Here is a 21,134-nt window from a genome sequence, read left to right on the forward strand (position 1 = left end):
GTGCCAAGGAGCAGGTTCAGACAGTTGCTGATCCAGGAAAGATGGGCATGCAAAGACAAGGAAGGACTCTAAACTGCCCAATTTTAAAGTATTCATTTCCAAAAGAAGCCTAAGGAGCATAGTCTTCTCTTAGGTCTAGAAGATGCCTACATCATTATGTGTATCCCTTGAGAGGGAATCAGGACCCTGTCCCACGGCTGCACCGTTGCCTCTTGATTCTTCTTCCCTTGTCTTTGCATCCTCTCCCTTCCCCGATCAGCAGCTGCCTGAACCTGTCCCCTTGGAACTCAGGGAGGGACATGGAGGCTGAATGAGGCGGTTACAAGCCCGGCCAGGAAGGAAGGGGAGCCAGGGGAATCCAGCTGCACGAACAGCCTGTACCATCCTCATCAATCAAAGCTGCCGCTGGCCGGCAGGGAGCACAGTTACAGCCCGTGATTTGGGGGCTACCATGCTTACTCTATCTTCTGCTTCTCCCCAACCAGATGGGCCACTGCCTCCATTCTGCCAGTTTCCTTCCCTCTCACCTCCGGGCTCTGCACAGCCCCTTAATGGCCCCTACCCACTCCAGGAGCTCCCCAATTTTTTAGGCATGAAGATCTATTTCTTCAAAAAGAAACTGACCAGCCTCCCTCACCCTATTTCTCACCCTCTTGTACTTCCCACCCACCCAGTTTGATTCCTTTTTTTCTAGTGACACCTGGCCAAGAAATCTCAGACTTGCTCTAGGAATTCCTTCCAGGGCAGCAGAGACTGTCACTTCCTTGCACAGGAGCAGAGGGAGGGAGTCCTTTTGTTTTAGGAACCAGGCTGAGATTAAGGCTTCTTGGGACCTGAGGGTATATGTCCCAGCTGGGCTTTGGTGACTCAGGCAAGGGGCCAGGCCTCACAGATGGCCGGCCTGGGGCCTCAGCACAGGGGGAGGTGAGCATAGCTTGGCTGAGAGGGGCTGGGTGAAGTCACCGCTTAAGGATCCAGCTGATCAGGTCTAGAGTTCACCTTTGCCTCTAAGTTACAGTAATTTTAGATCATCTCTTTGTTACCAGACCTCTAGGCCTCTAGGGCATACTTCATCTCCAGCAATTAACATTTCCACATTCTTGACTCTCTATGGGGCAGGCTAGATGTTAAGTTTGGGCTGGAGGAGGACTTTGAGACAAGTTTCAGCTGGTCCATTCCTGCTGCTCTGCTTTCTGTTTCCATAAAAACACAGTATGATAACATCACAAGTCAGAATTTCAAAACTGGGGGACATCATGCCATGGACCCGTCCAGTCTCCTGTAGGGGGTAGCTGAAACCCAGAGAATAAAGCACGGTGCAGGAGCCATAGCCTGGCGTGGCAGTGGACTCCCTGGGTGAAATTGCACAGGCCATTTTCGGCTCCGGGCCTTAGTTTTCTCATCTATAAGAGGGAGAGGGTTATTTTTAAACAAATTAAGAAAATGCTAATGCTCTAAATCAGAGCGTGAGGTTGGAAGGGGCTGAGGGGCTGTGCTGTCTCCTCTGAGAGGCTCTGAGCCAGCTCATTCCATGCTGCCTGATTTGCAGCCCTCAAAGTCGCATAGCTTCTTGAAGCTTCAATTTCTCATCTACCAAGTAGGGATAATAATAATATCTCCTTACAGAATTATTTTGAAGTTTAAATGAATAGTACATATAGCTTAATAGTGGGCATGTAATAAACTCTCAATAAATAACAATGATGACAATGATAATGATAATAATAGTAATAATAAAGAAGCTCCTCGATGGTATCATTATGATTTTATAATCCTCACAATCTCTAGTAGTGCATGTAATGATTGAAAGAAAGGCTAAATGCACAAATGAGCAAACAAGGCTCCTTTTTTCCAGAGACCCAGGGTAGGTGATGTGACTTGGGCTGCATGGGCGGGTCCTGTGCTTTCAGCCTGGCAAGGCTATTAGTGGCCCATGCCGGCTCTTTTTCCAATTCTGCCACTGCATGGGCCCCGGGGAGGCAGAGTGCTGTCAGGGCTCTGTGATGCCTCCTAGCACTGGAGCACCTGGTCTTCGGTTCTGCATGTGGGCACGGTTGTGGGGAGGATATAAGCTGTGGTCCGAAAAAGCCATTCTGCTGTCCCATCAGTGGGGAGATGGTGGTATGAGGGTCTCCTTTTGGGGGCTGCCTCCAGCTCTAGGATCCCACCCATAGCTCAGGATCCCAGAGAGCTTCCAGTGGGCCTCCCCTAGGAGGAAGAAGAGGATGGGTTGGCAGAAAGGTAGGGTGACAGGGGTGCAGGGGTGAGCATTCCAGAGCTAGTGGTAAGCCCTAGGCTACCAGACTAAGTTGAGGCACGCATTCAGTGGCCTTTGAAGTGCTCCAGACCGTGGAGCAGCAACCCACCATCCTGCCACTCTGCCCAGAGGCCTGTGCCAGAGGCTGCAATGGGCTGACCTGTTCTCCGGCCCCCAGCTCCTTTACCCTCTGTGTCCCCCTGTCAGCCCTGGCATGGCCTGGTCTACCTCCCTTCTCCCCAGCTTGTTGCCTGTCTTGCCCTGGGGGTCCAGGGAGCTGGGAACAACCACACCCTGCAGAGCAATGCTCTGCCTGGGACACATCGCACTGGACTCCCCACGCTGCCCTCCCCCCTTCTCAGCCATTGATCCACTTTTCAACTATGATCTTAGGAGGGGCTGCAAGTGCCTGGGTTAGCTGGCTGCTAACTCTGGCTCATTGGAGCCTAAGAGAGGGCTTTTGGGTCCAGAGAAGCCCGGAGACAATGCAGTTACTCTCTTGGTCCCTCACCACTGTCACCACCTCAGGAAACTTCTGGCCAGCATTCCCTGGTCATTTGCCCCATAGGACCATCCAAGGTTGACTAATGCCTATTAGGGTCCCTCTGGTCCACCAGGCTTTCAGCCTTCCTCGTCTTCTACAAAGCCAGAGCCCTATGTATTTATTCTTATGGAAATCCCTGCTAGGAGGTGGGGGAAGGGAGAGGGGAGGATGGGGAGAAAAAGCTGGGGGGGGGAGGGGAAGGCGAAGGAGGGGGAGAGGAGCAGAAAAGAAGGGGTCTGTAAAGGTAGATGGAGTGGGAGGTCCTTGACAGATCCCAGACTTACTGGGGACAGAGCTCTGGGGAGCTGGGGAATTCTCTGCCTCTGGTTATATAAAGGCTCCAAGTTGATCTTCCAGGTCAACACTCGATTTTTTTTTTTTCTTTTTTGGCTGCCCCGAAGTATGTGGAGTTCCCCAGGCCAGGGATCAGGTCCGAGCCGCAGTCCTTTGCAATCTAAGCTGCAGCTGAGAGGGTGATTCTTAACCCACTGTGCTACCCAGGATAGAGCCTGAGTCCCAGTGCTCTGGATACTACTCATCCTATTGCGCCACAGCAGGAGCTCAACGCTTGATTTTACTGAGAACCCCCAAAGGCACAGGAATCAGTCTCCAGACTCCACTCCAGTGCCTTTCACATCCTCCTCCTTCTTGTGTTGCTGGAGTCTGAGCACCAGAAGGTGCCAAGGCAGGGGGCAAAGGGTGCAGGGTGGCTCCACAGGGAACTCGGGGCCCAGGGAAGGACCAGGGCCCTCCCTGGATACCCCTCACAATCTGTCAACGGGGCAAGTTCAGCTCCAAACTCAGGTCTGGTTACAACATGTGGCAATGCCCAAGGAGGGTCCAAGTTCAGACTAAGCTGACCTTGTCGAGAGCACTAAGCCCTTGAAGTGTTTACTAAACAAACCCTGTCCTTCGAGTAGGGCGGCCAAATTTAACCGAGCCTCGTTGCCATGCAGTTATGTTTTTAAGATGCTCTGTTCTGCGCCGTGCATTCCTTTATCTGGAGACGGTTAACAATAACACACGTGCATCATGGACCACTTCTGAGGGCCAGCAGGACACCTTCCCACCCCAACACCAATTATCATCCCCATGAGCTCTCGCACAGCCAGCTGCCAGAGGACAAAACTGGGTCAGAAGAGAGGAGCCTGGGGGTTCCTGGACACACTCTTCCCCTGCCCTCTCCCAGACTCCTCCCTACTGCCTCTCCAACACTGCAGCCACGTGGAAACCTGTGCGGAACAGTTGGAACTTTTTATAATCTTTATTTGTTAACAGTTCGGGCTATTTTTTTTTCATGCTGCAAGAGATGCCAATGCCTTATGAAAAAGTTGCGAAGAAAAACAAGTCTATTTTGGGGTGATCAGCCTCCTCAGATCTTCTCACTGGCAGCTCCACGGGCACTGGGAACGGGCCTGCTCTGTCTCTGAAGTTCTCCAGCTTGCCTGAAGCACAGGATCTTGGACCCCAGATGTATTAGCTAGGGGGTGTTTTAGCTAAGGGGTGTATTTTTTGTCCCCCTCTTCTAACTTTGGTGCTGAAAGCAGGGCAGAAGTAAGACCATCCAGTTTCTTCCTGTTTCTGGCTGGCCTGGTGGTGGCTTCCGGCGCACTGTTCTGAGACTCCGGCTGGATCACGCCTTTCCCCTATGGCATTTGTGGTGGTGGTACTTGCGGCTCTTCAGCGATGTAACCCAACAAGTGCTCAAGTTTCTCTACTGAATGAAGAGTTGTTTTGGGAGTTCCTGTCATGGCTCAGCAGAAATGAATCTGACTAGTATCTATGAGGACGCAGGTTCAATCCCTGGCCTCGCTCAGTGGGTTAAGGGTCCAGTGCTGCCGTGAGCTGTGGTGTAGATCGTAGATGTGGCTCTGATCTGGCATTGCTATGACTGTGCTGTTGGCCAGAGGCTACAGCTCTGATTTGGCCCCTAGCCTGGACCCTCCATATGCGGCCGGTGCCATCCTAAATAGACACACACACACACACACACACACACACACACACACACACACACACAAAGCTGTTTCAAAGCTGCAATATCTGTTTCATGGAGATCTCAGCCAGCTGTGGCTGCCCAGGAGGCAGGGCCAGGGTAGAGGGTCTTGGGTGGGTGGGTAGAGGCCACCAAGGGCTGGGTGTAGCCTGGCCAGACCAGCTGGGGAGTGGATTCTTCAGTTCCTGCTAGGAATAGCCCTGCCAGCCCCACTGTGTGGCTGTAGGAAGGCTGCAGGGGCCAGCTGGGCTTGGAGGATCCCAAGTAGAATTCACTGCCTCACCTGGTTTGTTCATTTTCTCAGGACCCCTCCAGGTACTGGATCAAGGTGGGCCTGGGATTTTTCCAATCCTAATAGGTTATATGGTGAGAATTCCACCCCCTATCCTCACCCCATGCCCTCTGTGCTGTCTGCCCTCCAACAGGCAGCCTGGGGAGCACGGGCACACGTGGGACTGGTCCTCCTTCCCAGGTAGGTCTGTGATGGGGAGCAGGTGGAAATGAAGGGGGAGTTTGAGGGATCACACAATCTCTGATCTCCGCCCAGGAGGATGAGATCATCTAGCCACGCCCTGACTTTGGGTGAGGAATATTGTTATCCCCAGTGGGAGACCAGAGAGATTAATTTTTTTGCCCAAAGTCACACAGCCAATTCCCGGTGGAGGAGCTACCAGATCTGCACTAACTAGTGCAATGGTTCCTCCTTTGTTTTGGTTTCTTTCACTCTGGGCTCTGGGGGCAGCTGTGGTCCACTCCTCTGCCCTCACCTGGCTCGGGGGCCCTCTTCTTCCCTTGGCTTCCTTCCGCTTTGTCACCACCCTACCCTTGGGGGGTTGTCACAGAGATGCTCATCCATTACCCTTTATTGACACATGTCAACTGCTTCCAGACGTATACAACTGGCCTCTCCACGCACTTTCTTGATCATTCCCTGTTTCTCCCTGAAGTTCTAGAATTTTCTTTGGCTGAACTGGTCCCATATTGTGACTGACCATTTAAGGAATCTGGAAGTGGGAACAACAGCAGGATGAGATTTTCTCTCTGCCTCTTACCACGTGTCTAATCCTTCTGCGCTCCCCTCTAAAATGCTGCCTCCTGTGCTCAGTCTTGGAGGCCATCAACTGATATTTTACTGAATCCCAATTTGGGTCAGGAGCTGCTCCAATGAAAAGGACAGCTGAGAAAATACAAGGCTTCCATGCTAGGAACGCATATCAGACAACGGTGCTGGAACCAGATGCATGTCAAGGGCATCTGACCCAACCCTTGTACATGAGAAAGTTGAGACCCAGAGAGGTGTGAGAATGGTCCAACGTCACACAGCTGCATGAAGACAGAATCCAGGCCTCCTGAGGGACAACAGACCATTCTTTCCAAATTACCACTAGTTCATAATGTGTAGATGTCTACAGCCTGGGATGGCCCGTGAGCCCAGTTTTGCCTCTCAAGTAGCCTCTTGACCCCCTAGGGTGGCATTGTAGGTGCCAGGCTGAGTGTCTCAGCCCATTGGGCCCGGACAGCAGAAGCCACATTCTTGCCCTGAGTAGGGCCTCTATTTGGGCTGACAAACCCGATGGTGCCTCTTTGGGTTACTCACAGTGTGCTCATTCCTCCTCCCTCTCCCTCCCCCTGCCCTGCCCCATTCTCTTCCGTGCAGCCCAACCAGGAGCCTGGAAGGAGCACAGAGCAATGGCAGCCCGAAGAAAAGGCCAGTACAGCCTGTGGAAGTCCTCTCTGGACAGCATGTGAGTAGCCACTAGGTGCTGTCAACTCCTTCCCCATCAAGTTCTACACCCCAAACATTCATCCACTCAGCAAGGATTTATTGAGCGTCTCTTGAGTGTTGCCAAAGAGCAAGACCAGCACAAGGGTACTCTTGAATAAGTATAGTTCCTTCCCTAAAGAATCCTCAGTACTGTGTGAGGGACAGAGTGACCGAGTGATACAGTAGTGTGATCGGTATTCTTAGGGGTGTGTAGAGGAAGGGCAGAGAACCTAGACTTTGTAGGGGGTACTCATGGAAGGCTTCCTGGAGGAAGTGACATCCAGGCTGAGACTTGAAGGATGAGTAAGCATTATTCTAGGGAAGGGGTGGGAGGAGGAAGAATGTTCAGGCTGAGGGAAGTGCATGAACAAAGGCTCAGAAGATTCCTGTCTCCTCGTGGAGACCTGAGGTGCCCTCTGAGCCCTGGGCAAAGAGGCTGAGAGATTCCAGGCTTCCAGACTTGCTCCTTCACCCTGTGGGAGCTCTGCATCTTGAGAAGCCTCTGCTTTAGCTCTTGTGCAGGGTGGCAATGCCACATGCCCCAGACTCAGCCCACTGCTGGGGAGCAGGTCACTTCATGTTATAAGGCCTGAGAGTGGATTTCAGAGGCTGCACAGAATGCTCCACTTTAGGAGGGAAGAGGAAAAAAGGTTAACAGCCTGCAAATAGTTGAAGGGCCGAAGTTGCCTGTGAGGCAGATGGAACATGCAGGCTGGAGGAGGGCGTATCGGGAGGGGTCTGCATAGCCTGGGCTGGCATGGGGGAGGGGCCTTTAGAGCCACTTGGAGGGGAGGGCTTGGTGGCACCAGCTGAAAACCTGCTGCATGGGCGCCTTCCCGGGAACCAGACGGAGAGTTCTCTCCCCAGTCTAGCCTCCTGCTCATGGGCTTCAAGAAAACAGCAGTGCTTGATATCCTGGAGGAGGGTGGTTGTAGGCATAGAGGAAGGGGGTGACTTTGGGGGACAAGTTCATGGGATTTGTGTCACTGGGAAGGAGGAGGCACAAGAGGGCTGGGGTGAAGGAAGAGATGTTGGAGGAGGTGGGAAACTGGAATGGGACCTGCCTCCAAGCCACCAGGAACCCCTCTTCCTGCAGCCAGACACTGTGCCCCCAGGGCCACCAGCAGAAAGGCAGTGCAGACACCCAGCCAGCCAGTGATGTGGGGAATCAATAGCTCATTCTGAAGTGCCCCAAAGAGACACGGTGGATCAAAGCGGCAGGAACTGGGCAGAGGGGGCTGGGGTGTGTGTGTGTGGTGTGTGTGTGTTCTGCTCCTTCAAAGAAAAGGAGCAGAGAGAGAAAGAGGCCAGGAGACTATCTGGAAAGACTTTCCAGCCAGGCCTGACTTGAGAAGTACCATTGACCCTTGAATAATTACGGTCTGAACTATGCAAGTGCACTTACAGGCAGATTTTTTTCAATAAATATGTACACAGTTGTTCTATATTCGTGGCTTTCTGCATCCACATGGAAATCTGAGACTAGGAAGCACCAAATGTACTCATTGCACTTTGCCATTTTATATAAAGGACTTGAGCATCTGAGGATTTTGTTCTTCTCAGGGAGTCCCCAAACCAATCCCTGGCAGATACCCAGGAATGACTGTAACCTGAAGTAAGGAAAATGGACTCATCAGGGCTGGGGTGGGAGGGATGCAAGGTGAGGGAGAAGGGGAGGCTGGGAGTGGAGGCCTGGGACTCAGAGTGGGCTGCTGACAACTCCTTGGTTGCTGGCAAGGGAGCCAGCCTCAGGGAATGGTGCTGTTTCTGGGGATTCTGGCATTGGAGGGCAGGGCAAAGAGGAAGCAAGCATGGGAGCCAGATCCCTGGCCTGGAAGCCAAAATCTTGAAGCTGTCTCGAGTAGCTGGGAGGGGTGAATTGAGGGCCAGGTGTGGGTGGGAAGAAGGCCTGGCTTTTGCCACAACTGGGGCAGAGGCTGAGGGGTGAAGCTTGGTAGTGATCTGCCTCTCAAGTTGGGAATCTTCAGTTGCCCTGATGAGAAGAAAAAGCTGGGATCTGATGCCCCTTTCTCTAAAGAGGGAAAGGGTATTGGCTCCATCGTTGCAGACCCTGTAGCCCCATGACTTCGGGAAGAGGTCAGTTCTGTTTCCTGCTCTGTGCTCCACTGGGGCTATGCCTGCTGCCAGGATGTGTAGAACATGAAGCCAACAGGCTGGTGCTCTGGAGGGAGTGAAGGGACCAGGGTGTCAGACGCCCTCACCCCCCATGGCACCCACGCAGAGATCTCATGCTGTGTTCTTCTTTGATGTGGTGACCTCTGACACACAAAAGATGGGGTAAGGCTCTTCAGTGCCAAACATGTGGGGAAATCACACCTGTACACTGTTGAATTTTTTTCCTAAGCATGTATTCAAAGTAATATTCTGTTTGTGAAGAGTGAGTCCTAAATAGAAATGTGAAGTAGGGAGTTCCCGTCGTGGCTCAGCAGCAACGAACCTGATGAGTACCCATGAGGTTGCAGGTTTGATCCCCGGCCTCACTCAGTGGGTTAGGGATCCAGCGTTGCTGTGAGCTGTGGGTGTAGGTTGCAGACACAGCTTGGATCCCGTGTTGCTCTGTCTGTGGTGTAGGCCCGCAGCTATAGCTCTGATTCAACTCCTAGCCTAGGAACTTCCATATGCCACAGGTGGGGCCCTAAAAAGACAAAGAGAGAAAGAGAGAGAGAGAGAGAGAGAGAGAGAGAGAGAGAGAGAAAGAGAGAGAGAGAGAAAGAGAAAGAAAGAAAAAAGAAATGTGAAGTAGCACCCTCAATCATCCTTAATCTCTTCTCTGGCTCTAGGCAGATTCAGAAGGAGATGGGGGAGCATTCTCCATGCACTTACCGAACGTGGGCCAGGCCAGAAACAGCAGACACCTTGGTGGGCAATTTCCAATTAATTATATGCATTCAGAGATGGGAAGCCTGCTTCAGACAATATAAAATTTATTTTTTTAATTAGCTTTATTTTTTGGCACTTATATGTCATGTAAACTAGGATTAAAGTGGATTTGCATTCTTAGGACACAAATTGGAGGTGTGACAGAGGGGGTTAAGTGGCAGGTATGTCAGTCTGGGCTTTAAAAATTGTCCAGAGGTAATTGACAAGACAGATAAAATTAAATTGAGCTGACTACGTAACTACTAGCAGTCAAAGGCATCATAATCAGCCTTGAACATGGAAACTTCCTTTGAGGATCACTCATATACAGATGTCATCCCTTGTAAAACTGCTCTATTTTATAGAATTTTGAGAGAGAAAGCTCAAAGATGCCTTAGGAAATGTCTTTGGGGGTAGTGTCTTTGTGGCATTTCTTTCAGAGATCAGAAGACACTGGTGAACTCCAGGTGGCAATAGGATGGATGTGGGATGGAAGTGGAGACGGCTGGAGAAGAGGACTGGGGAGAAGGCCTAGTTGGGAAACAGGTGCAGGTGGTACTGGGATTCACCCTGAAACTCATTAAAGGGCCGTGGAAATTGGAGAGCAACGTGGCTGTAGCTACAGGGGTGGTGATGGAGGGAGGAAGGCCCTCAAATGCCAGGAAAACGCCCATGCAGGTAGAGGAAAGGCTGTCTTCCTTTCCCCTTGGGCGATCGGTGGCCAAGGAAAAAATGTTGAGTTGTCCTTTCCTAACGCGAATCGCTTCCAGGGCTGACTAGGATGCTCTGAGAGTCCTTTCTCAGCCTCCTGGAGAGAAGGAGGAAACTCCGTGGGAGTCCAGTGAGGTTTCCAGCCTCTCCAGGTAGAAGGACATAGCCCCAGCCCAGGCGGCATCGAGCACAGACTCGGCTGGCCGCGCCCCTCCCAGAGGAGGTGAAGAGGTTGAGGGGAGGGAGCGAGGGAGCGCGGGAGCTAGCGGCGCCGCGGGGCGGGGCTGCCGGGGCACCCAATCCCCTTCTTTCCTCGCCCCTTCTCCGCCCCCCGACCCCCTTTCCACCAACGGAGCGCCACGGTGGGCGGTGCCAGTCACGGCTGCCGTCCTGGTTGTGATTTTTTTTTCTCCCCTTTTTCTCTCTCTCTTTTTTTTTTTTCCACCTTTCCTTTTTTGTGAATGAAAAAAGGAGGTCGCTAGCAGTCCCGGAGACTGCAGCGCTAGGCGTCTTCGTGGCCGCGCCTTTGGAGCGGGCCCAGGAGCGTAGCACCGGCGGCCTCGCCCCTCTCGCCCACTCCTGCGCGCCACCTCCATCCTCCGCAGCCAGAGGACCCGCGGCGGCGGCGCGGCCCAGCCGCGGAGGTCGGAGCGGCAGCCCGCTGCTCAGCTCCGGCGCGCCTCCATGACATTGGGCGCCGGTGGCGCGAGGAGATGCTGATCCGGAAGAGGCAATGGCTGCAGTGCCGCGCGCGCGGCCGCTCCCGGCCCACGGTCCGGCCTGGGCTGCTCTGTCAGAGTTTCTGATCTAACGCGATCCGGGCCCGGAGCCTGAGCAGCAGCGGCGGCGGCGGCGGCAGCAGCAGCAGCAGCAGCAGCACCGCGGTGGAGTCGGCTTCGTCCTAACTTGCACGCGCGGAGTGACCCCAGACATTTCACTAAAATGAGCGTGCTTAGCAGGAAGAGATGTGTTCCTTACACTAGAAATTACCCCGTCACATGTAGCGGTGTAAGTAAATGATTAATTTCTATTATGGCCGGGTTGCAAGCAGCCTCTGGAAATGCGCCGCTCCCGGCTCCTGCGTCCTCCCCGGCCCTCTCTGCGCCCCTCCTGACTTCTCTTGGGCTTCCGCTTTTCCCTGGGCTGTAGCCTCGACTGTTGGGGTCTTAGGGGGCGGGAGAACTAACCTTTTCTGGGTTTTTCTAGGGAAAGGAAGATAACTTGATTGCCGCGGCGTGGCGTAGCCTTCCCCCTTTAATTTCTTTTCTTTCTTTTTTTTTTTTTTATTTTGTATTGTGTGCAGAAGAGTGTGTCAGGAAAAAAGGTCCAGAGTGGTGGAAATGTTTCTGTTAAAAACCAATGGAATGTGGGTGTTTTGCTTGCAGTTCTGGAGATGTTTCTTTCAGCCCACTCCACTGCAGTCTGTACATCTGAGTTCCAGCAAACTACTGGGAGAAATCCTTAGTGTTTGTTGCTGTTTAAGAAGGCTTAGTGTGTGTTTATGCTTGCATTTTTTTTGTTCATGTGACCATTCAGGATCCCTTTGGGCTGTCAGATGTGTGGGGGGATTTTCTCTCCACCTTCCCCCATGTTACAATGTCGACTACTAGGGTGGGAGCCTTCTTTAAGTGGAAGGCCACCCTCTCTGTTCTTCTCTTCCTGATCTCCTTTCTTATCCATCCTCCTTAATTTTTACCTTCATTTTCAGAATATTCCTCCCTTTTGTATTTTGTAAGATGCAGGATGTGGGATATTGGTTGCTAGGAGACAAGGCAGGCTCCCAGGGAGATTCTGTTGTTTCCTTGACAACCAGACTAGGGCAGCTACAGATGAACAAGCCTCCTATCAGCTGTGGGAGGGAAAGAGGGGCTTTTCTGGGCTCTGCAAAGAGTGTGTGTAGGGGTGTGGGGGTGGGACTGGGAGCTGGTGAGGGTTGTAGCTAATCTAAGCACACCTTTCATTTTGGCCTGGCCTGAGTACAAAGAGCTGGGAGAACAGTGGGCAGGAAGCTGTTTTTGGAGAAGGGAACAGAGATTGTGGGATGGGCTAGGAAGGGAGCATCTAGTGACTGACTCTGGGATCATTAAGGGAGAGGAGTGGCGTGGGGGTGGTGATAGCCAGGGCAGGGTGGCAAGGAAGCCATAGTGTATGGAGGTTAGTCAGGAGGCTCAGCAGGAATGGGAGTGAGGCGACTGTGCAGAAAAGTCTAGAGTCATTGAAGGAGAGAGTGCCAGAAGGAAAGGGAAAGTTGAGAAGCTCCTTGAGTGGGTTGTACCATCATATATCAGCAATGATACAATAAGGTAGCAATATTCTAGAGCAAAAATTACATTACCGTTGGCCATGGCACGCTATTTCCAGTACAAGGTCCTCATTTAAGACAGGCCTGATTAGACTAAGAGTTCTGCTGGCTTAATTGGGCCAGTCTGTATCTTAAAGTGAGATATAATTACACATATAGATATGTCATCTGGGATTATATAATACCACATTACATAAGAAGGCAAATACCTCCTTTCAGCCCCAATTCTCTTGGCATAGATTCACCATGATTCAGGAGACTTTCTTCCAGAGCCCTCATACCCATTTTCCAGAAGGTCAGACTGCTGCCCAGAGAAGCGAAGTGCTTTGCCCTTTCCTAGATCTGACACTGAAGTTTGCCAGGCAGGCAGTTGGGACGGGTGGACTGATCAAAATCAGGAGGAAGTCAAAGGACAGCAGGGCAAGGCCGCAGGGGCAGCTGGGGAATGAATGGGGAGGGGCTGATCAGCCTGAGTAGCACCCAACAAGTCTGCTGTCTAAACTCAGCGCAGTGTCACTCTCATGCTTGTTGGTTGGCTGTCCCCTACTTAACCCTAGTGGTGCATAAGGTGTGTGTGAGTGTTTGAATCATAAACTCGCTGACCTGGGACCAGTGCTGAACTGCTCTGCTGGCGTTCTGACATCCTCCTTGCCATCCACATGCTCCTGGATGAAAGAGCCGGTGTCCCTCCTCTGTGCCTCCTCATCCTCCTTTCTGCCTACACACCTCCGTGCCGCTGGAATCTAAATTTGAGAAAAAAAGTTCTGTGGGCTAGTAGGTTTTTATCTTTCTCCTACAGCTGTATGGATTTGAGATTCTATCCATTTTGTTCTTCAATTGATAAAACAGAAACCACCACCCAGAAGATTCCTCCCAGCGCTATCACAGCCTCCCAGCTGCCTGACTTGAGACCAGGAACTGTCAACGTGGGGTTCCTGGTCCTCAGCTCAGGAGAGAAGACAGGGAGGCAAGATGGTGGCTTGCTGGAGAGGGCGGGAGCAGGGAGGGAGGGAGAGGACTAAAGCAGCCCGTTTTTCCCTGGAGACCAGGGAGGGGGCCTGTGCAGAGACCCCTTGTTGTTTGGAGTCCAGATCCTGTAAAATTCCAAGAAGGAGGAGGCGCTTGTCTCATTGAAAAGTCCTTGCTGTACTTTTTGCTTAGGTGGCTGAGATGCATCCATTCCCGCAAATCCCAGTTGCCATCGTTACTTGGATATTTCAGGTCTGCATTCCTGCATGCTGGCATCCAGTTACAGCCCGGCAGGAGCTGCTCTGTTGCCGCCGGTGGCCTGGCTCTTGGGCTGGATGGCTCAGCAGCCAGGGCGCCTGGGCGGCCTCCAGGACTCCTCTGAGCTCAGCCTTCCTTGGCTTAGGAAGGATTCCTCCAAATTCCTCCAGCCCCCAGCTGACTTCCCATGCACAGGGAATGTGAGCAGGGGCAGGCCAATGACCCCAGGAGAAAGCAAGCTTCCTAAGATGCTGCCTTTACCCCTATCCTCTCTCCCAACCCTTCCAGAAGGGTGGATGCCAGCTGGGAGGCTGCCAGCAAAAGCCCCTTCATGCTGAGGGCCCCCTCCTGGGGACAGCTTTTTAAATACTGACACAACATTTTGCCTGCAGAAGGGCCTTCTGTTGGTTAATTTGAGCCATCCCTCCCCCTGTGGGTGGACAAGCCACCTCCCCTCTTCCCAACACAGGAACGAAGGAAACTGAGGCAAACATCTGACCAAAAATTCGGGCCAGGAGTACTGGTGCCTGGGGGCTTCCGGCCTAAGAATCCTCCTCCCCAGGAAGGAGAAATGCAGAAAGGAGTGTGTATCTTATTTTCCCTGAGACTGGAAGCAGGATGCTTGGAGGGTAGGCCTGGGTAGGGAATGGGAAGGCCCCTTGGCCCCTTGGCAATGGGGTGTATTGTCCCAGGCCTGTGGTCACCGCCACCACCATCTCAAAACTGCCTTCAGCTGAGTGAGCCACAAAGGCTACAGGACAGACCGGGAGGTGGAGAGGGGAGGCCTGTGAGCTGCTCAGGTGCATCCAGGAGCCTCCTCAGCCCAGAGAGCCGGGAGCTGAAAAACGAGCATCTCCTCTAAGTGGGGTGGGGTTGAGGGATAGGCACAGGCAGTCTGGGGCCTGGAAATCCACCATGGGAGAGGAAGAGCAGTAGAGGTGGAGGCCAGGAGAGCTGCTGCTCAGCTCTGACAAGTCCATTAAATTTTAAAGTGGCCCTGCCCTCGGGCGTGCTGGGAAGGGGTGGGGACCTGGCCCGGACTCTGCTTCTCTCAGCTGTTTGTGGTTCTGCTGCCACAGCCCTGCTGGCTGGAGGAGGCGATCGGATGATGAGTGAGCTTCCTAGGCAGCCTCTTCTCTTCCTGGGAGAGTGGGGCCCAGCCCTGGGCACACTCTGCCTCGGGATTGCATTCAGGCAGCCCCTAGCCAGAAGCCCCACTGGAGGACAGTGGCCACAGGCGGGAGTTCGGAGGTTCAGCCCTCCGAGCCGCGCCCCTCAGCCTGAAGGGACTCCTTGCAGAGCACTTGCCCAGAAAGCGGCTCACTCCTTTCTCTTCCTCTCTGCGAAGATGCTTGGAGAGGGGCAACCCCGGCAGAGGAGAGCTGCTGGCCTTGGTCCTCAAGGGGCTGGCATGCAAAGCCGTCTTGACCACTTCTCTCCCGTCCCTCAGGCCCCAATTAATGGATTCTGACATGGATTATGAAAGGCCAAACGTAGAGACCATCAAGTGCGTGGTGGTGGGGGACAACGCCGTGGGCAAGACCAGGCTCATTTGTGCCCGCGCCTGCAATGCCACCCTCACCCAGTACCAGCTGCTCGCCACCCACGTGCCCACGGTTTGGGCCATCGACCAGTATCGGGTGTGCCAGGAGGTAAGGCTGCAAGACCACTTGGCCGGGGGCCGGGCGGCGTCCGAAGTGGTCCACGCTGCACATCTGCGCTTTTCCCCCATAATCTAGCGGTATCTCCAAACAGGGCCTGTGCTGAGCTCACGGAAGCTCCCTAGGGGTGGGGTGGGGTGGGGTGGGGGCAGCTGAAGAGCACGGATCCCCTGAAAGGAGGTCTGAGGGAGCCGAACTCACTGCAGGGGTCCCCAACCCTTTGAGTTTTGCATGGCTGAGCTGGTGCCTGGGGCTTAGCGTCCTGTGTAATCACAGCCCTGAAGCGGGCGAGGCGGGGTGGTGCTTTGGAGAGAAGAGAGCTGGCGGGAGGAAAGAAGCTGCTGGCTAATGATACCAAAAGATCAGAAACTCGGCAGCTTCCGATTTGCAGGTGCAGCTGGGAGCAGGGGACAGGCTCTCCAAGAGATCCCTTTCACCCCCGTATCGATCTGCTCCCTAGAGTCCCCTCCTTCCTGGCCAGGTTGGAGGCCACTCTTGTTAGTGAGTCTGCAGAGATGGCACCTGGATGTAGATGGGAGGGAGGCACTAGCTGTCCCTCTCTCCAGTCCCCTGGAGCTGGCACCACCCTGAGCTGGCGCCCAGGGCCCTCAAGAACTGTTGCCCTCAATTCCGGCCCTGCTCCCTGCCCCCCACAGGTGCTGGAACGTTCCCGAGACGTAGTAGATGATGTCAGCGTGTCCCTCCGCCTCTGGGACACCTTCGGAGATCACCACAAAGACCGTCGCTTTGCTTATGGGAGGTAGGAAGGCCCCCGGCTGCCTTCAGGGAACCAAGTAGATGAGGTTTTCCTGCTTTGCCTAGGAATGAAGCAACTGCGAGATTGAACCTAGAAGGGGGGAGTGGTGGGCCCTTGCGGGGAGGCAGTTCTGGCTTCCGGGAGTCGGGGGAGGGAGCCGGGTTTGTAGTGAGGAGACCTGGTCTGAGTCCTACCCTGTTAACCAGTAGCTCTGGGACTTTAAGCAATTAAGGGAACTGTTTTGAGATGGGTTTTCTCAGATGAGATGGTAAAAGTGGTCATTTCTAACTCACTTGATAGCTGTGAGGTCAAAACAGGAGTCTTTGAAAGCTCTAAAATGCTAGACCAGAGATACATAAATTAGTGGTACTGTTATATGTTTTGTGTCAGATCACGTGAGCAGATACTTATTGGGGGGGGGGTGCAGGTGGGTATGTGTGTTCTCCCTCCTTCCAGGGGCAGGTAACCTACCACTAGTTTTCTCTGCCCGTAACCTCACTCTCCCTCCCCCAGATCTGATGTGGTGGTTCTGTGCTTCTCCATTGCCAACCCCAACTCCCTCCACCATGTCAAGACCATGTGGTACCCAGAAATCAAGCACTTCTGCCCCCGAGCACCTGTCATCTTGGTGGGTTGCCAGCTGGACCTGCGTTATGCTGACCTGGAGGCTGTCAATAGGGCCAGGAGACCCTTGGCTAGGTAGGGGTGCTGGTGCTTAGGGAGGGGGAAGCGGCAGACAGAGGGAGGGGGGTGCGACTGAACTCTCTGGCTCCTTGCTCAGCCCTGAGGGAATCCACTGAGCCTAGCATCTCATCCCCATTTGAATTGTGCTCACATAGGGAGCCAACTTCATTCATTTATCCATCCATCTATCCACCCATCCAACTATCCATTTGTTACACACTGAGTGGGTGATACTGGGCATCATGAGGTAAGAAGAAGAGCAGATAGTCTTTGCATGAAAGAAGCTTATAATCTTGCTGGGAGATGAAGTTAGTAGGTGAACATGCTAAAAACCAATGTGGAATGTTGCATGCTAATCACCAGAGAGGTAGTTAGCGCTGTTGCTGCTTTGATCTGGGGAGATCACCAGGGCTTGGCACAGATACAGAAGGCTTCTTGGAAGAAGAGGGGATTGGAAGTGAGCCTTGAAGGGCTGGTGGGATTTGAACAGACAGAGGAGAAAGGGAGTGGAAATGAGCAAGGCTGGAATGAGGCCAGGGACACAGATTCTGAGCAGAGACCCTCCAGCCTGGTGAAAAACTGGCAGGCTGTGGAGAGCTGCCTCTCCCCAGTCTCCACCCTCCACCACCAACACCAGTTTGGTTTCCCCTTTTGAACCTGCCAGGCCCATCAAGCCCAATGAAATCCTTCCCCCAGAGAAGGGTCGGGAAGTGGCCAAGGAGCTGGGCATCCCCTACTATGAGACCAGTGTGGTGGCCCAGTTTGGCATCAAGGACGTCTTTGACAACGCCATCCGGGCAGCGCTCATTTCCCGCCGGCACCTGCAGTTCTGGAAGTCCCACCTCCGCAACGTGCAGCGGCCTCTGCTGCAGGCGCCCTTCCTGCCCCCCAAGCCACCTCCCCCCATCATCGTGGTGCCCGACCCCCCCTCCAGCAGCGAAGAGTGCCCCGCCCACCTCCTGGAGGACCCGCTGTGTGCGGATGTCATCCTGGTGCTGCAGGAACGGGTGCGCATCTTTGCCCACAAGATCTACCTCTCCACCTCCTCCTCCAAGTTCTATGACCTGTTCCTCATGGACCTGAGTGAGGGGGAGCTGGGGGGCCCCTCGGGGTCAGGGGGCCCCCACCCGGAGGACCACCGGGGTCACCCTGATCACCACCACCACCACCACCACCACCACCACGGCCGGGACTTCCTGCTCCGGGCAGCCAGCTTTGACGTGTGCGAGAGTGTGGAGGAGGGTGGGGGCTCTGGTCCCGCTGGGCTGCGGGCCTCGACCAGCGATGGGATCTTACGGGGCAACGGGACAGGGTACCTGCCCGGGAGGGGTCGAGTGCTATCTTCCTGGAGCCGAGCTTTTGTGAGCATCCAGGAAGAGATGGCAGAAGATCCACTGACTTACAAACCCCGGCTGATGGTGGTGGTGAAAATGGACAACTCCATCCAACCGGGGCCCTTCCGGGCTGTTCTCAAGTACCTGTACACAGGGGAGTTGGACGAGAATGAGCGGGACCTCATGCACATTGCCCACATTGCTGAGCTGCTCGAGGTCTTCGATCTGCGCATGATGGTGGCCAACATTCTCAACAACGAGGCCTTCATGAACCAGGAAATCACCAAGGCCTTCCATGTCCGCCGGACCAACCGGGTTAAGGAGTGCTTGGCAAAAGGCACCTTCTCAGGTATGGAACCTGCTTAGGAGCTGATGGCCAGAAGGCCGGGGAATTCCCTTCAGGAGCCTTCTGAAGAGTCTGGGTTGGTCCAGTTAGCATTCTGAGTCATCTCAGCTGTTCATGTCCTGGAGATGGTGGCTCTGCTCCTAAAGTCCAGTGCCCCCGGCCTGAGGGCGTGGTCACAAATGCTCCACAGCTTGGCTTGTGACTTCGGAAGGAAGTGGGTTGTCTGGGCACTGTGTCCACCCTCAGGGTTGGTTGTCCCACGTTCTTTCACACATCCTCACGTGATGCCTCTTCTCTACCTGGACAGATGTGACCTTCATCCTGGATGATGGCACCATCAGCGCCCACAAGCCCCTGTTGATTTCCAGCTGTGACTGGATGGCTGCCATGTTTGGGGGGCCATTTGTGGAGAGTTCCACCAGGGAGGTAAGGCTAGGATGGGGACATTTGGTAAGGGGAGAGACTTACCCTTTCTATCTGAGGCATCTGTCCCTTAATAGTACTTTCTTCAGCCTTGACTGTGTGCAAACCATCAAGTGATGGACCCAAGAGAAGTTTATGAGATGGTTCCCATAGCCAAGGACTTTACAATGTACCAGGATAGGGAGTTGTGGGAACATCTTACCTCTATAGTTTAAAAAGCACTTTTGATACATTATCTTATATTGTCTCACAGATGACTCTTAGACAAAGCATAGCCTTCCCACATTATATACACAGAAAGTGAGGCCCTGAGAAATTAAGTGACTCATGCAAATCTGTGTAAGGAAAAAAGGAGAGGGTAGGGCTTGAACTCAAGTCTTCTGATTTTTGGAGTTCCCTCATGGCTCAGCAGGTTAAGAATCCAGCATTGTCACTGCTTTGGCTCTGGTTACAGCTGTGGTGTGGGTTCAATCCCTGACCCAGGAACTCTTTGCCTGTCGAGTGTGTGGCCAAAAAAAAAAAAAAAGATTTCTGATTCCTTGGCTCTATACATTATACCTTGCTTTCTCCCTGACACATGTGAAGCAACTAGAAAAAATTCAGTATGTCCCAAACTGAATCCATCACTGTTTTAAAGTGTAGGTTTTATTATTATTGAGCTGTGGTGAATCCAACGGATGAGGGAAAATATTGCCATTGGAAAGATAGACGGTTATACTCAAGGATGTTCTTTTCTTTTTCTTTTTTTTTCTTTTAGGGCCACACCCAAGACATATGGAAGTTCCCAGGCTAGGGGACTAATTGGAGCTACAGCTGCCAGCCTATGCCACAGCCACTGCAATGCCAGATCCAAGCCACATCTGCAACCTACGCCAACTCACAGCAACGCAGGATCCTTAACCCACTGAGCGAGGCCGTGGATCGAACCCACAACCTCATGGTTACTAGTCGGATTCGTTTCCACTGCACCATAATGGGAAGTCCATTGTCACAGATCTTAATGTGAAGGGGCACACAGGGCATGTGGGGCCACTTGGGGAAGCACCAGGGTGGGTCAGGAAGCAGAGGGAATGAGGAGGACTGTGGGCAAGAGCCTTTTTATTGTCGTATCCACGGGCAGGAGCAGGTGAAGCAAGGTAAGCAGGCGTAGGTTTGAATATTTTCAGTAGGCTCGGAAGCAGAGGGGCTGTCCTGAGTCGTTGGTACCTGGTACCGGGAGTGGCCCGAAGTGTGAGAGCCTGCTAAAGGAGGTAGTTAGGGGTGTGGGCTCTGCATTGGTTGGTTTGCAGGTGAGTCCTAGCCTATCACCAGGAAATGGCCAGCCTTGGAGAGGCAAGGCCCCAAATCTCAAATCCTTAATACAGAAACTAGAGAGAGATGCCTCATGTCCTCTTCCCTCTAATCAAGGGCACCCCAACTCCCTCTTCTCACTGATACCCCTGCTTTCTTGGACACCAAGACTGGAAACAGAGTTGGAAGTGGCTCAGTCAATGCATCCTTAGGAATATTCTCTTAAGTCTCTCCTCTCCTTTCTGTTCCTTCAGCCAGGCTGAATAGCCCAGGCCAGGTCCTTGGTGTTCTCCTGTGTCATTCGTTGTCTATCACTCAGCCTTGCAGTAACTAGATCCTCCTTTGTGCAGCTGCTTAAATTCTGAGTCTCCACACCCAGTTTTCCCAGTTGGTCTGTGGTTTTTTGGACTGTAGGGACTATGTCTTTCACTTCTGCCAAGTGTCTCCCCCTCAGCGCTGGTCCCTTAGCAAGAGCTCAGCTAACACTTGAATGAAAAGCTGGACCGTGCAGTGCAACATCCTAAGATTCCTGGGAAGGAAGTCCTTCCAGGAGGCTAAGTGCAGGGGTTGAGGTTTGAGTCCTCTCCGCCCCTTGATGCGTGAGTGGGGTTGGGATGTGCGAGGTGTGAGGCTGGGAACTCTCCAAAGCCGTGGGGCTTTGCCAGAACCACAGAAGCAGCTGTAAAGCTCCAGCCAACTCCCAGTGCAGCCTGGAGAGACTGGCGTCTGATGAAAAAGCAGTTTTTGTTGCGGTGCTGCTCGGAAGAGATCCCAGAGGCCCAGAGCAGTGGCTTCGTGCAGCCAAGAGAGGCCAGAGGGTGTCCACTTTGCTCATTCCGTGTCTCACTTGCACTGCTCCCCACAGGGCTGGGAGTGGCTGGGTGCAGGTCTAGATCACCGGAAGGACTCCTTCACTCATCCTCTAAGCCGGAAGGGCTTCAGAAGGATGCCAGTGAG

At 53.3% G+C, this 21,134-nt stretch overlaps 1 protein-coding gene across 2 annotated transcripts in view; it reads left to right on the forward strand.

The window, feature by feature from the left end:
* The window catches only part of RHOBTB2 (Rho related BTB domain containing 2), a 31,170-nt gene that overhangs the window by 549 nt on the left and 9,487 nt on the right, over nt 1-21,134 (forward strand). For both annotated transcript variants that reach the window (XM_047762367.1, XM_047762366.1), the window contains exons 2-7: nt 6,455-6,542; nt 15,133-15,334; nt 16,000-16,103; nt 16,614-16,799; nt 17,449-18,467; nt 18,772-18,890. In XM_047762367.1, coding sequence (XP_047618323.1) covers nt 6,487-6,542; nt 15,133-15,334; nt 16,000-16,103; nt 16,614-16,799; nt 17,449-18,467; nt 18,772-18,890 — 1,686 coding nt within the window. In that variant the 5' untranslated portion in view covers nt 6,455-6,486. The remainder of the gene's footprint in view (nt 1-6,454; nt 6,543-15,132; nt 15,335-15,999; nt 16,104-16,613; nt 16,800-17,448; nt 18,468-18,771; nt 18,891-21,134) is intronic.

This window comes from Phacochoerus africanus, chromosome 15 (assembly GCF_016906955.1).
Source record: "Phacochoerus africanus isolate WHEZ1 chromosome 15, ROS_Pafr_v1, whole genome shotgun sequence".
Lineage (NCBI taxonomy): Eukaryota > Metazoa > Chordata > Mammalia > Artiodactyla > Suidae > Phacochoerus > Phacochoerus africanus.